This window comes from Anolis sagrei, chromosome 3 (assembly GCF_037176765.1).
Source record: "Anolis sagrei isolate rAnoSag1 chromosome 3, rAnoSag1.mat, whole genome shotgun sequence".
Taxonomy (NCBI): domain Eukaryota; kingdom Metazoa; phylum Chordata; class Lepidosauria; order Squamata; family Dactyloidae; genus Anolis; species Anolis sagrei.
Window position 1 is genome coordinate 2,973,610 of NC_090023.1, and position 16,391 is coordinate 2,990,000.

At 44.8% G+C, this 16,391-nt stretch overlaps 1 protein-coding gene across 1 annotated transcript in view; it reads left to right on the plus strand.

The window, feature by feature from the left end:
• The window catches only part of LOC132770299 (disintegrin and metalloproteinase domain-containing protein 9-like), a 35,122-nt gene extending 21,327 nt beyond the window's left edge, over positions 1-13,795 (plus strand). The window contains exons 7-11 of the mRNA XM_067466210.1: positions 1,066-1,134; positions 4,785-4,856; positions 4,942-5,114; positions 7,150-7,228; positions 13,634-13,795. Of these exons, the coding sequence (XP_067322311.1) occupies positions 1,066-1,134; positions 4,785-4,856; positions 4,942-5,114; positions 7,150-7,228; positions 13,634-13,795 (555 nt within the window). The remainder of the gene's footprint in view (positions 1-1,065; positions 1,135-4,784; positions 4,857-4,941; positions 5,115-7,149; positions 7,229-13,633) is intronic.
• The last annotated feature ends 2,596 nt before the right edge of the window (positions 13,796-16,391 follow it).

Below are 16,391 nucleotides of genomic sequence, written 5' to 3' on the forward strand. Positions count from 1 at the left end.
CTGGGAGCCAGATTGTGTTCATTTTCATGGTTTCCTCCTTTCTGTTGAAATTGTCCACATGCTTCTTGTGGATTTCAATGGCTTCTCTGTGTAGTCTGACATGGTGGTTGTGAGAGTGGTCCAGCATTTCTCTCATAGAATCATAGAATCATAGAATCAAAGAGTTGGAAGAGACCTCATGGGCCATCATCCAGTCCAACCCCATTCTGCCAAGAAGCAGGAATATTGCATTCAAAGCACCCCTGACAGATGGCCATCCAGCCCCTGTTTAAAAGCTTCCAAGGAAGGAGCCTCCACCACACTCCCTCCGGGGCAGAGAGTTCCACTGCTGAACGGCTCTCACAGTCAGGAAGTTCTTCCTCATGTTCAGATGGAATCTCCTCTCTTGTAGTTTGAAGCCATTGTTCCATTGCGTCCTAGTCTCCAAGGAAGCAGAAAACAAGCTTGCTCCCTCTTCCCTGTGGCTTCCTCTCACATATGTATAATGGCTATCATGTCTCCTCTCAGCCTTCTCTTCAGGCTAAACATGCCCAGCTCCTTAAGCCGCTCCTCATAGGGCTTGTTCTCCAGACCCTTGATCATTTGAGTCGCCCTCCTCTGGACACATTCCAGCTTGTCAATATCTCTCTGTCAGGCCATTATATGCTAATCAAGGTGGTCAACTGAAACATTCACACCTAGCTCCAGCAGACAAGAGTCCCACTCTGGTCATTCCACGAATATATAAGCCCAATTTTCCTAGTTCCAACAGACCTCACTACCTCTGAGGATGCTTGCCATAGATGTAGGCGAAACGTCAGGAGAGAATGCCTCTAGACCATGGTTATATAGCCCGAAAAAACCTACAACAACCCAGTGATTCTGGCCATGAAAGCCTTCGACAAATCTCTCCCTTCTTTCACTGTTTCCTTTACATTTACTTTTATTATTTGCAGCCAGGCGTACCTTTTAGAGTTGATGGACTAGCATAGATTCGGTTTTTCAATACTGGAAAATATTAGTTTATGATCAATTTTTGCAATGCCTTGTTCCAGAAAACCTTATTTTATTTCTGTTTCATTCCAGGCAGGCAAGTTTAAAGATGCCGCGTCGGCCAGATATCTGGAGTATTATCTTGTTGTGGACAAAAGCACGGTAATGGGCATCAATAATCAAACTTCTAGCTTCTTTTCAGCCAGGAGCACCGTATAATATGCCGGGAGATGGAAATCTGTTCTTTTAGATTGGGATGTAAATAATTCTGCTTGACAACCTAGACTGAACAACCAGACTGTTTTATGGGGTGGAAACCTGCCTGGCTGTGCTCAATTGCAGTTAATAGGATTTGACAGGTGCATCATTTTCAGTAGGAGGCCATCCGCAATGCAGAATTAATACGAGTTGAAGAAAGTTTAGGACAACTGTTCATATGTACAACAGCCCATGTTTTTCATTTGTTTAATAATTTTACTAAGTAAATTTTCAGTGTATTGTCAAACAACACACTTCCTGACTGTGAGAGCCGTTCAGCAGTGGAACTCTCTGCCCCGGAGTGTGGTGGAGGCTCCTTCTTTGGAAGCTTTTAAGCAGACGCTGGATGGCCATCTGTCAGGGGTGATTTGAATGCAATATTCCTGCTTCTTGGCAGAATGGGGTTGGACTGGATGGCCCAGGAGGTCTCTTCCAACTCTTTGATTCTATGATTCTATGAAAGGCTTTCATGGCTGGAATCACTAGGTTCTTGTAGGTTTTTTCGGGCTATAGGGCCATATTCCAGAGGCATTTCTCCTGACGTTTCGCCTGCATCTATGGCAAGCATCCTCAGAGGTAGTGAGGTCTGTTGGAATTAGGACAGTGGGTTTATATATCTGTGGAATGGCTGGGGTGGGGCAAAGAGCTCTTCTCTGCCGGAGCTAGGTGTGAATGTTTCAACTGACCACCTTCATTAGCATTTGAAGGCCTGGCTGAGCCTGGGAAAATCTCTTGTTGAGAGGTGTTAAGAGGAGGCCATGAAAATGAACAAAATCTGGCTACCACTATTAAAAAACTCTAAAATTACAACAGCAAAACAGCAGAGAGGAAACAACCAGGCACATCTTAACACCTCTCAACAGAACATTTTCCCAGGCTCTGGCAGGCCTTCAAATGCTAATGAAGGTGGTCAGCTGAAACATTCACACCTAGCTTCAGCAGAGAGCTCTTTGCCCCACCCCAGCCATTCCACAGATATATAAACCCATTGTCCTATTTCCAACAGACCTCACTACCTCTGAGGATGCTTGCCATAGATGCAGGCGAAACGTCAGGAGAAATGCCTCTAGAACATGGCCCTATAGCCCGAAAAAACCTACAAGAACCTAAATTTTCAGTGTCAAGTAGTTTCTGCGCATGCCTGTAATAATTGATCTAGTCAGCAAATTAAGTACTATACATACCAGTGTGATCAAGCTTCTGCCCATCTAGCAGATTGAAAACAGCAAAGTGAGTAGGTAAATAGGTACTGCTCTAAGCGGGGAGGTAATAAAAGGCAACCATAAGGACATACCAACAACTCAATTAGGAGGACATCTACGAACAACAAGAATTCAATGACTGCACATTGCTTCAGTTGCATTGACCTACCATCTGCGCAGGTTTCCATACTTTGCACTTTAACAACACAACTGTTCAATGCTAAGGCTTCCTGCCAAAATGGAACTGTAGAGGAGAGTCTACTGAACAAGCCAGTACCTGCCACATACATTGCTTAAGTCGCATTGACCGACCGTCTGCACAGGGTTCCATACTTCGCACTTTAACAATACAACCATTCAACGCTAAGGCTTCCTGCCAAAATGGAACTGTAGAGGAGAGTCTACTGAACAAGCCAGTACCTGTCACATATGTTGCTTCAGTTGCATTGACCTACCATCTGCGCAGGTTTCCATACTTTGCACTTTAACAACACAACTGTTCAATGCTAAGGCTTCCTGCCAAAATGGAACTGTAGAGGAGAGTCTACTGAACAAGCCAGTACCTGTCACATATGTTGCTTCAGTTGCATTGACCTACCATCTGCGCAGGTTTCCATACTTTGCACTTTAACAACACAACTGTTCAATGCTAAGGCTTCCTGCCAAAATGGAACTGTAGAGGAGAGTCTACTGAACAAGCCAGTACCTGCCACATACATTGCTTAAGTCGCATTGACCGACCGTCTGCACAGGGTTCCATACTTCGCACTTTAACAACACAACCGTTCAATGCTAAGGCTTCCTGCCAAAATGGAACTGTAGAAGAGAGTCTACTGAACAAGCCAGTACCTGCCGTTCAACAGTGGAACTCTCTGCCCCGGAGTGTGGTGGAGGCTCCTTCTTTGGAAGCTTTTAAACAGAGGCTGGATGGCCATCTGTCAGGGGTGATTTGAATGCAATATTCCTGCTTCTTGGCAGAATGGGGTTGGACTGGATGGCCCACGAGGTCCCTTCCAACTCTTTGATTCTGTGATTCTATGATTCTAGGAGTGGCTTGTAGGTCTTCTTTAACTGCATAATGGCATTGAATGTTTCCCGTAAATGAGTCCCCTCGAGGAGATAGGGCAGAATGTAAATAATGTATATTTGTTTGTTTGTTTATACCTCAGGTTATAAAGCAGGATGCATATTATAATAAATGAATCAATAATTCACTCATGCTTTAAGTATTATGGGCTAAATTGATAAGTAATTGGATCTGTAATTGGTTAAGTGGACGAACACAGAGAGTGCTCACTAATGCTTCCTCTTCATCCTGGAAAGAAGTGATGAGTGGAGTGCCCAAAGCAGGGTTCCATCCTGGGCCCGGTCCTGTTCAGGATCTTTATTCATGACTGAGATGAAGGGCGAGAAGGCAGGATCATCAAGTTTGCAGACGACACCAAATTGGGAGGGATAGCCAATAGTCCAGAGGACAGGAGCAGGATTCAAAGGGATCTTGACAGATTAGAGAGATGGGCCAAAACTAACAAAATGAAGTTCAACAGGGACAAATGCAAGATACTCCACTTTGGCAGAAAAAATGAAATGCAAAGATACAGAATGGGGGACAATGCCTGGCTCGAGAGCAGTACGTGTGAAAGAGATCTTGGAGTCCTCGTGGACAACAAGTTAAACATGAGCCAGGAATGTGATGTGGCGGCAAAAAAAGCCAATGGGATTTTGGCCTGCATCAAGAGGAGCCTAGTGTCTAGATCTAAGGAAGTAATGCTACCCCTCTATTCTGCTTTGGTTAGACCACATCTGGAATATTGTGTCCAATTCTGGGCACCACAATTCAAGAGAGATATTGACAAGCTGGAATGTGTCCAGAGGAGAGCGACTAAAATGATAAAAGGTCTGGAGAACAAGCCCTATGAGGAGCAGCTTAGGGAACTGGGCATGTTTAGCCTGAAGAAGAGAAGGCTGACAGGAGATATGATAGCCATGTATAAATATGTGACAGGAAGCCACAGGGAGGAGGGAGCAAGCTTCCTTTCTGCTTCCTTGGAGACTAGGACTCGGAACAATGGCTTCAAACTACAAGAGAGGAGATTCCATCGGAACATGAGGAAGAACTTCCTGACTGTGAGAGCCGTTCAGCAGTGGAACTCTCTGCCCCGGAGTGTGGTGGAGGCTCCTTCTTTGGAAGCTTTTAAGCAGAGGCTGGATGGCCATCTGTCAGGGGTGATTTGAATGCAATATTCCTGCTTCTTGGCAGAATGGGGTTGGACTGGATGGCCCATGAGGTCTCTTCCAACTCTTTGATTCTATGATTCTATGATTCTAAGTGTCTCTTTCCTCTCCTCTTAGTTTGCGGCCCATAAACACAACGAGACCCAGTTGGTGCTGATCATTCTGCATATGATGGCGGACGTCCATGCCGTGAGTGTATCTTATAAGAGAATCCAGGGCAGGCTGCTCTGAATGTGCGCCCGATTTAGTTCATGGCTCCTTTCCTCTTTTCCAGATCTATTTGCCCATAGGCCTCCATGTTTATCTGGTGGGCTTGGAGCTGTGGACCGAGAATGACCGGGTCACCGTCAGTGCCAAAAGCCTCGCCATCACTTTGGACGCGTTTTACAAATTTGCCAGCAACGAGCTCCAGCGCCATGTGCATTTTGACCATGCAGGCATCCTTACGTAAGGCGCCAGGGTTTCCTTTATTTTTTTCTGTTGCTAATGTATTTCCTCTTTTAATGACTAAAATGCAGTTTGGCACCACTTTCATTGCCATTTCAATCCTACGTAGTGCACATCATGCTACACATATCAATGCAATTTGCTGGCCAACTTGCTTCTTATCATCCAATTAACCGACTTCAGACAGTTGTTTCAGACTGTTGTTTCTGCTTCAACGAGCGGCTCTTATCTTTATTTACATTTCATTCATTGCAGTAACACTTACTCTTTAGCATGATCAGATGCAAGGGAGAGGAGCCAAGGAAAAGAAGAAATGGCATCTGCTATATTTATACCTCGCTGTTGTTTGTTTGTTTGTTTGTTTACAGCACTTGCTCCCTCAATCCGTGTCCCTCTGGGTTGGTGAAATCCTGCTTGGAGGGATTACGTGACCCTCTGTTGAAGATTATAAACAGCTCCCTTGAGCAAGGAGGTTTTCCAGAGGGTTTAAAAGAGGTGGTGGTCTCTCTCTCCCCTGCTGAAGAAACCAGACTTAGATTGTTGGGTTCCCTCCAGTTACCGCCCAGTTTCGAATCTCTCGTTCCTGGGCAAGGTGATGGAGAGGGCAGCAGCGGAGCAGTTGCAGCAATTCCTAGACGACACAGCTGGATTAGATCCCTTCCAGTCCGTTTTCCATGTGGGGCACGGGACAGAGACTGTGCTGGTCTCCATCACAGATCACCTTCGATGCCTTGACCAGGGCGGGTCGGCGCTGCTTGTGTTATTGGATCTCACAGCAGCATTGGACACAGTCGACCACCATCTTTTGACCCACCGCCTTGCTGCTGCTGGAGTGAGTCAGGGGGAGAGCTTTGAACTGGCTCCCCTCCTTTCTTCACAACCGTGGACAGCGAGTGGAGAGGGGAGGCCTGGTCTCTGAGAGGTCCCCCCTCTCTCTCTTGTGGGGTTCCTCCTCAGGGGGCCATTCTCTCCCCTCTCTTGTTTAACATCTCTATGCGACCACTTGGTCAGCTGGTTCGAGGTTTTGGGCTGGAGTGTGACCAGTACGCCGATGACACTCAGCTGGTGCTGAAGATGGAAGGCTGACCGGACTCTGTACCTGATTCCTTCCATCAGTGCCTCATTGAGGCCGTGACTGGATGGCTGCGTGCCAGCAGGTTGAGGGTGAATCCAGCAAAGACGGACATCCTATGGCTGGGTCAATCGGGCAGTGGGGATGTCCAGCTGCCTACCTTGGATGGCGAGGCGCTACGCCCGTCATCGTTGATGAAGAGTCTGGGAGTCCTTTTGGACCCTCTGCTGACGATGGAGGCCCAGGTCTCCGCCGTGAGCAGAACCGCCTTCTTTCACCTGCGGCAGGCTACACGGCTGGCCCCCTCCCTGTCCAGGTGAACTAGTCTACGGTCATCTCAAGACTGGACTACTGTAACGCCCTCTACATTGGCCTCCCTCTGTTGGTGATCCGGAAGCTCAAGTTGGTACAAAATGCAGCTGCTCGGCTTCTTGCGGGAATTCCGATGAGATGCCACATCACCCCAATCTTACTCCAGCTGCATTGGTTACCAATTGAGCACCGGATCACTTTCAAAGGGATGGGACTCACCTTGAAGGCCTTGCATGGTCTGGGACCGATGTACCTGAGGGACCGCCTCACCCCCTCCCAACCCTAGAGATCCCTCCGTTCTGAGGACCAAGATCTGATGGAAATTCCCAGTGTCAAGACCTTGCGTCTAACAGCAACCAGGCGCAGAGCCTTCACAGCAGTGGCACCATCACTCTGGAATACTCTGCCACCTGAAGTCCTTGCCTTGAGGGATCTATCAGCTTTCCGCAGGGCATGGAAGACATATCTGTTTCGACAGGCCTTTGATCTCTGATATTATTGTTTTTAAATTGTTTTTAAATTGCTTTAAGTAACAACAAAGATGTGCCAAACTTATTTTCATACCCTTTTTATTTTGGTGGGTGGTTGGTTGGTTGGATGGATAGATTGCCCTGAAATCTAACCTGTAGTATCTTCTGCTTATCCTTGCAGGGCTAAAGGGCATCCATCTGGACTGGCACGGGGAGACAGTATTTGCCGCTACAACCACGCTTCTGTGTCCGCAATGCGTGTAGGTGATTATCACTCGTCTTACGCCTTTCTCATAATGTTAGGAACTCCCTGTCCCTTTTGGAAGAGTTGTTGGGAGGAGGATGTTGCTATATAACTGGCATGGGCCAACTTGGGTCTTCACTCCAGGTGTTTTGGAATCCAACTCCCACAATTCCTAACAGCCTACCGGGTGTTAGGAATTGTGGGAGTTGGAGTCCAAAACACCTGGAGGGAAGACCCAAGTTGGCCCATGCCTGCTATGAGGGTTGAATAAAAAGTACTGCCTCCACCTTCGTAACTCCTCAACATATGGCAGTAATGGTATGTAGCAGGTACTGGCTTGTTCAGTAGACTCTCCTCTACAGTTCCATTTTGGTGGGAAGCCTTAGCATTGAACGGTTGTGTTGTTAAAATGCAAAGTAATACCTCCACCTTCATAACTCCTCAACAGATGGCAGTACTGGTATGTAGCAGGTACTGGCTTGTTCAGTAGACTCTCCTCTACAGTTCCATTTTGGTGGGAAGCCTTAGCATTGAACGGTTGTGTTGTTAAAGTGCAAAGTAATGCCTCCACCTTTGTAACTCCTCAACAGATGGCATTACTGGTATGTAGCAGGTACTGGCTTGTTCAGTAGACTCTCCTCTACAGTTCCATTTTGGCAGAAAGCCTTAGCATTGAATGGTTGTGTTGTTAAAGTGCAAAGTATGGAACCCTGCACAGATGGTCGGTCAATGAGACTTAAGCAATGTGCAGTCATTGAATTCTTGACAGCAGAAGGTGTCACCTCAATGTATTTAAACTTACTCGCCCAACAATGCACAATATTCACATCAACACAATCACCATAAACAGCTTGCATTCTCTGATGAATCTCCTTTGGGGTGACACCTTCTGCTGTCCAGACAGTCGGTCAATGCAAATTAAGCAATGTGCAATCATTGAATTCTTGACAGCAGAAGGTGTCACCCCAAAGGAGATTCATCAGAGAATGCAAGCTGTTTATGGGGATTGTGTTGGAGTACTATGTGTTGTTGGGCGAGTAAGTTTAAAGATGTTAAGGTGACACCTTCTGCTGTCAAGAATTGAATGACTGCACGTTGCTTAAGTTGCACTAACCGACCATCTGTGCAGATTCTATACTTTGCACTTTAACAACACAACCGTTCAATGCTAAGGCTTCCCGGCAAAATGGAACTGTAGAGGAGAGTCTACTGAACAAGCCAGTACCTGACACATACGTTGCTTAAGTTGCACTAACCAACCATCTGTGCAGATTCTATACTTTGCACTTTAACAACACAACCATTTAATGCTAAGGCTTCTCACCAAAATGGAACTGTAGAGGAGAGTCTACTGAACAAGCCAGTACCTGACACATGCGTTGTTTAAGTTGCATTAACCGACCGTCTGGGCAGAGTTCTATACTTTGCACTTTGACAACATAACCGTTCAATGCTAAGGCTTCCCGGCAAAATGGAACTGTAGAGGAGAGTCTACTGAACAGGCCAGTACCTGACACATACGTTGCTTAAGTTGCATTAACCGATCGTCTGAGCAGAGTTCTATACTTTGCACTTTAACAACACAACCGTTCAATGCAAAGGTGCAAAGGCTTCTCGCCAAAACGGAACTGTAGAGGAGAGTCTACTGAACAAGCCAGTACCTAACACATACGTTGCTTAAGTTGCATTAACAGACCGTCTGTGCAGAGTTCTATACTTTGCACTTTAACAACACAACCGTTCAATGCAAAGGCTTCTCGCCAAAATTGAACTGTAGAGGAGAGTCTACGGAACAAGTACCTGACACATGTGTTGCTTAAGTTGCATTAACTGACCGTCTGTGCAGAGTTCTATACTTTGCACTTTAACAACATAACCGTGCAATGCTAAGGCTTCCCGGCAAAATGGAACTGTAGAGGAGAGTCTACTGAACAAGCCAGTACCTAACACATACGTAGCTTAAGTTGCATTAACCGACCGTATGTGCAGAGTTCTATACTTTGCACTTTAACAACACAACCATTCAGTGCTAAGGCTTCCCAGCAAAATGGAACTGTAGAGGAGAGTCTACTGAACAAGCCAGTACCTAACACATACGTTGCTTAAGTTGCATTAACAGACCGTCTAAGCAGAGTTCTATACTTTGCACTTTAACAACACAACCGTTCAATGCAAAGGCTTCCCGGCAAAATGGAACTGTAGAGGAGAGTCTACTGAACAAGCCAGTACCTGACACATGCGTTGCTTAAGTTGCATTAACAGACCGTCTGAGCAGAATGCTATACTTTGCACTTTAACAACATAACCGTTCAATGCTAAGGCTTCCCGGCAAAATGGAACTGTAGAGAAGAGTCTACTGAACAAGCCAGTACCTAACACATACGTTGCTTAAGTTGCATTAACAGACCGTCTGAGCAGAGTTCTATACTTTGCACTTTAACAACATAACCGTTCAATGCACAGGCTGAAATCCAACACCTAAAGACATCAGAAATATGTGTTTTCTAATACTCTTTGCTGTCCCCTCTGAAACCCCCACCTGCCCCCCCCCCAGGTGTCCTGACACTGAAATATGGGGTCATCCTTTTCTGAAATCTATGTGATCAGCAGAGTATGTGTCCAGGGCTTGCTTGTTGTTTAGGAGGATGTTCTCAGGGTCTGACACTTTATGTGGACTTTTGTTTTTTGGTCCTGGGACGGTAATATTGGAAATGCAGCATTTCTAGAATGGCACAATACAGCAAAACAATATATAGGCCGTGGATGAGATGTCAGCTCTTGTCAAGATGGAGTTGGCCAAGCTCACTGAAACAGATCAGCAAACCGCTGAATGTTTCATTCTTATTTGACACTAACAATGTGTCTGCAGTATTTGTGCAAAACTACCATCTCATTCAGAGGACTTTTCACCCAGCGGCATTGATTTTACAGCACATACCAGTCAGAGGAGATGAAAAGAGAAATGTATTGGGTGGGTAGTCGTAAGCAAAAAAAATATTGATTTCCTGCGACCGACGAGGCAAGATGCATAATGCATTGCGCCTCAGAGATTCTACATTTGTGAAGTACTCAAAAGGAAGGGAGGGAGGGTTCAGATATACACACATACCGCTGAAAATGCATAGAAAGTAAGAAGTATCTGTAGGAGATGTGTTCTGTGGATATGCAAAACGGTTGATAATAACGAGCATCGTTGAAATGAAGGATTTCTGATCCAAGAATACCAACGAGTTATATCTTGTCCATTTTAGTTGTTGCTTATTTGGTCAGTCGCTTTCGCCTCTTGGTGTCCTCCTGGACCATCCCAGGCCAGAGCTCCCTGTCAGCCGTGGCCACCCCCAGCTCCTTCAAGGTCAAGCCAGTCCCTTCAAGGATGACATCTACCTACCTTGCCCTTGGTCGGCCCCTCTTCCTTTTCCCTTCCATTTTCCCCAGCATCATTCTCTTCTCCAAGCCTTCCTGTCTTCTTATGATGTGGCCAAAGGACTTCATCTTGGCCTCTAATATCCTGTTGTATGTCAGCCTGTTCAGTCTGTGATTGTGTCTGATGTTCATGATGGGAATGGAGATGATGTTCCTGATGGTGGACCTAGGTCTGTTGGCATTGGGGGTGAGGGTTTGCCTTGACCTGATTTAAGCTTAGACGAGAGGCCCGAGCTGTTTCTGGAAGATTCACAAGGCCACATTCCTGGGAGAGGCCCTTTTTCAGAGCAACTGTCTGAAGTGGGTTGTTGTAGGTTTTTTCGGGCTATATGGCCATGTTCTAGAGGCATTCTCTCCTGACATTTCACCTGCATCTATGGCAAGCATCCTCAGTGAAAGAAGGGAGAGATTTGTCGAAGGCTTTCATGGCTGGAATCACTGGGTTGTTGTAGGTTTTTTGGGGCTATATGGCCATGTTTTAGAGGCATTCTCTCCTGACGTTTTGCCTGCATCTATGGCAAGCATCCTCAGAGGTAGTGAGGTCTGTTGGAACTAGGAAAAGGGGTTTATACATCTGTGGAATGACCAGGATGGGACAAAGGACTGTCTGAAGATTATTTATCAAGGGTCAAGTTAATGAGAGTGTAGAGCTTTTTAAACAGCGACAGAGTGCTTAGGTGCAAAGAAGATCAGTTTGTTTACAAGCAAAGAGAGATAAGAAACCTTTATCTGGTGGTAAGGTCAAGAAAATGCTTTCCTTTCAGTTTTGTGATCTGGAGAAGCCTTATATTGATTCATGGAAAAGAGCTGCCTCAGTTGGGTCAACGTTGGAATTTCATGATGGTCTTGCTTTCAAGTGTTCTTAGTTTCATGTACCAAGTTTTTGCCAAGCTCCTGATTTGTGTATTGGATTTCTCATGGTGCCTTGTTTCATGGATTCTTGTGCCTTTTCATGATTTATATGCCTATGGACCTTGTTTTTCCTTGAAGCTCGTGGACTAACCTTTGTTTTGGAACTTTACTGTTTTGTTAATTTTCCTGCCTGCTTATATTCTTCAATAAACTGCTTGCTAATTTTACTAAGCTAGTATGGCGTTTACGGTCAGAGGTGTTCCTGTTCTGGTGTATGACATATCCTTCCCTCCAGTGAGCAGTCAGACTTTCTTTCCTGGAGGATGGACTAATTTGATCTTCTTGTGGTCCAAGGCATTTGTCTATGTCCTTGAATTGCTTTGGCCAGGGTCATTCCAGGTGATGACTGACCAAAGTAGAAGAGAATGGGATTATTATTTCTCTGGCTTTGGGCACTATATTCCTCTTAATCCATCCTAGAATTGCATTGGCCTTTTTAGCTGCTGCATCATGTTCACCGTGTGGTCTACTAAGCCACCGAGATCCTTTTCACACCGACTGTTTTCAAGCCAGGTCTCATCCATTCTGTATCTATACATTTCTTTTCTATTGCCTGTCATATCATACATTTCTCCCTGTTGAAATGCATTGTGTTAGTTTTGGCCTAGGTCTCCTGATCTTATCTTCTGTGGTATTGGCTTTCCTTCTCAATTTGGTCCCATCTGCAGAGGTGATCAGCATGCCTTCTACTCCATTGTCAAGTCATTGATAAATACATTGAATTCCACTCGACATCATTATGGCACTCCATAAGTCATTTCTCTCTGGGATGAAGTGCAGCCATTGGGAAGAAGTTTTGGGGTTGACAATAGGATTACACCCCTGTAGGAATTTCAAGATCCTCCAGTGCAATTCTACAGTCAATGTAGAATGACCATTGAGTTGTGCTGGAGAACTAAGGGATTCCTATAGGGAAAGTGGAAGGTAAAAGGAAGAGGGGCCGACCAAGGGCAAGATGGATGGATGGCATCCTTGAAGTGACTGGACTGACCTTGAAGGAGCTGGGGGTGGTGACGGCCGACAGGGAGCTCTGGCGTGGGCTGGTCCATGAGGTCACAAAGAGTCAGAGACGACTGAACGAATGAACAAGTGTTTCTCAACCTGGGGGTCGGGACCCCTGAGGGGGTCGCGAGGGGGTGTCAGAGGGGTCGCCAAAGACCTTCAAAAAACACAATATTTTTTGTTGGTCAGGGGCGATCTATGTGGGAAGTTTAGCCGAATTCTATTGTTGATGGGATTCAGAATGCTCTTTCATTGTAAGTGAACTATAAATCCCACCAACTACCAACTCCCAAATGTCAAGGTCTATTTTCCCCAAACTCCACCAGTGTTCACATTTGGGCATATTGAGTATCCATGCCAAGTTTGATCCAGGTCAATCCTTGTTTGAGTCCACAGTGCTATCTGGATGCAGATGAACTACAACTCCAAAACAGATGAACTACAACTCCAAAAACAACACCAAGTTTCGTTCAATTCCATCGTTGGTGGGGTTCAGAATTCTCTTTGATTGTAGGTGAACTATAAATCCCAGTAACTACAACAATCAAATGACATAATCAATTCTCTCTCCAACCCCACCAGTATTGAAATTTGGCATATTGGGTGAGGTAAGGTAAAAGTTTTCCCCTGACATTAATCAAGTCTGGGGGTTGGTGCTCAAGTAACAGGCCAAAGAGCTGGTGTTGTCCATAGACACCTCCAAGGCCGACATGACTGCATGGAGCTCTGTTATTCGGTATTTGTGCCAAATTTGGTCCAGTGAATGAAAATACATCCTGCATTTCAGATATTTACATTATGATTCATAACAATAACACAATTACCGTTAGGAAGTAGCAACGATAATAATTTTATGGTTGGGGGTCACTACAACATGAGGCGCTGTATTAAGGGGTTGCGGCATCAGGAAGGTTGAGAAACACTGCTATAGAGGTAAAAAGACATGATTTGCTTCTTCATTGCTCGTTTATTCCCAACCCCAGTAAAGATGGTGGGCTGACAGAATGCATTTGATGAAAACACACCTGACATTTCATATTCGCTTTCACCTCAATGCCACCTTCCCTTTGTCTCCTGCATGCAGACGTATCTCAACCTTCAAAATGATGCTGAAAACGTGGCTCACCAACTGGGCCATTCGCTGGGCTTTTTGCATGACGACGGTTCGACCAATTTAGCCCGGGGCTGTGACTGTAATTGCAGTAAGGAGGGCAGCTGCCTAATGGTGGGCAAAAGTGCTCCGTGAGTACAGTTTGTTGAAACGAGATAATGACCAGGCGGGAGGCAGGGTGTAGAAGTGAATGATGATGACCTTTTATTGTTGTCTAAGCACAGCTTATATAGGTTTTGGTGTTCTTTAGCAAAGTCTGCATAGCAACAGTGGGGGATTACATAACTGCCAAGCGATTGGTTGGACTCTTAAGGGTGAGGTAATCTACAGGTGAGGTCAGCTATAGGCGATGTCATCCTTCCTGTCTTCAAGGGTAATGTCCATACATGGTCAGTGGGGTAGGAACAGTGTATGTATCTGGGGAGTATGGTCTGTCTTTAGTCCTATGTCATGATGTCCTGTATACTTGGCCAAAATGGTGTGAAGCATAAGTGTCAGAGGACTGGAATCTGTCATGTCCATTTGGAGGTATGGTGTGCCAGTCCCTCTAGTGGTACATAGCCATTCCTGCACCTCTGTACTGGGGACACAATGGTGTCTCTCTTGCATAAGGGACATAATAATGTCATCACTCCTTTACATCACTCCTTCAACAGTTCGATGGGTTCTTTTAACTCTAGGTTGCATCTCCACCGTAGAAGGAATGCAGTTTGGCCCCACTTGAATTGCCATGGCTCAATGCCATGGAATCCTGGGAGATGTAGTTTGGTGAGGCACGAGTTCTCTTTGGCAGAGAAGGCTAAAGAACTTGTAAAATCGCAACTCCCATTATTCCATAGCAATGAGGAATGAGCCATCGCAGTTGAAGTGGAGGGCAACTGCATTAACCTTGCAGGGTAGATAGAATCATAGAATACTAGAATCAAAGAGTTGGAAGAGACCTCATGGGCCATCCAGTCCAACCCCATTCTGCCAAGAAGCAGGAATATTGCATTCAAATCACCCCTGACAAATGGCCATCCAGCCTCTGCTTAAAAGCTTCCAAAGAAGGAGCCTCCACCACACTCCGGGGCAGAGAGTTCCACTGTTGAACGGCTCTCACAGTCAGGAAGTTCTTCCTAATGTTCAGATGGAATCTCCTCTCTTGTAGTTTGAAGCCATTGTTCCGCATCCTAGTCTCCAAGGAAGCAGAAAACAAGCTTGCTCCCTCCTCCTCCTCCCTGTGCCTTCCTCTCACATATTTCTACATGGCTATCATCATATCTCCTTTCAGTCTTCTCTTCTTCAAGCTAAACATGCCCAGTTCCCTAAGCCACTCCTCATAGGGCTTGTTCTCCAGACCCTTGATCATTTTAGTCGCCCTCCTCTGGACACATTCCAGCTTGTCAATATCTCTCTTGAATTGTGGTGCCCAGAATTGGACACAATATTCCAGATGTGGTCTAACCAAAGCAGAATAGAGGGGTAGCATTACTTCCTTAGATCTAGACACTATGCTCCTATTGATGCAGGCCAAAATCCCATTGGCTTTTTTTGCTGCCACATCACATTGTTGGCTCATGTTTAACTTGTTGTCCACGAGGACTCCAAGATCTTTTTCACACGTACTGCTCTCGTACGTGTGAAAGGAATGTAGAAGGAATGTAGTTTGGCCCCACTTGAATTACTATGGCTCAATGCTATGGAATCCTGGGAGATGTAGTTTGGTGAGGCATGAGCTCTCTTTGGCAAAGAAGGCTAAAGAACTTGTAAAATCGCAACTCCCATGATTCCATAGCAATGAGGAATGAGGAATGAGCCATCGCAGTTGAAGTGGAGGGCAACTGCATTAACCTTGCAGGGTAGATGCACCCTAAGTCATTACTACTGAGTCCTAGTTCTATCCTCCCAGGAATGTTTGGGGCTGGACTGGGGCTGAGTTCGACTGAAAACCAGCCAAGCTCTAAAAATATGCTATATATTTATTAGGTCTGGGTAACAACGGAAAAATTTGTTTCTAAAATCGATTTGTATTTGGGGTTTTTTTTTGTTTCGATATTTAAAATAATGACAAAATTTTCCTTTTAAAAAGTTCGATATTTACGAAATTTCGTAAATGGTAAAAAATTAACGAATCGATTTCCAAAACAATAACGAATCGATTCGTTAATGGCGGACGCGACCGCGAAATACGCTAAAAAACCTCCAAAACCTTCTGAAGCTTCCCTCTCCCTCTGTTGTTGACTGTTGGTGTGATATTATAATTTTTTTTCACTAATTAAACCATAAAACTGGCCCAGACATGCGGAAATAATAACGAAACGACCTCAAAACAATAACAAAACGAATACAATATCGAAATACGAAGCATTTACAAAACGTTTTTGAAAATCCGGTTTTTTTAATAATTGCTCCAGAATGGTTCGTTATCGTTTTGTAATTGAAAAAATTAACGAATTATTAACGAATTACGAATTAACGAAACGAAACCGCCCAGCCCTAATATTTATAGTTATTGTTATTAGAAGATTAGAGGATTATTAAAGAGGATTATTAAAATCATTATATTTTAAGAATGATTTCATATTAATGTTAAGTGTTCTTTATATAATTTATGTTTAATGTCTGTGATGTTATATGTAGGTTAATTGATTGTTTTATGTTTCTATTTGTGTATTGGATCTGGCATTGAATATTTACCATCTTTTCTTGTGATCTGCTCTGAGTCCCTGCATGACAATAATTTACCCTT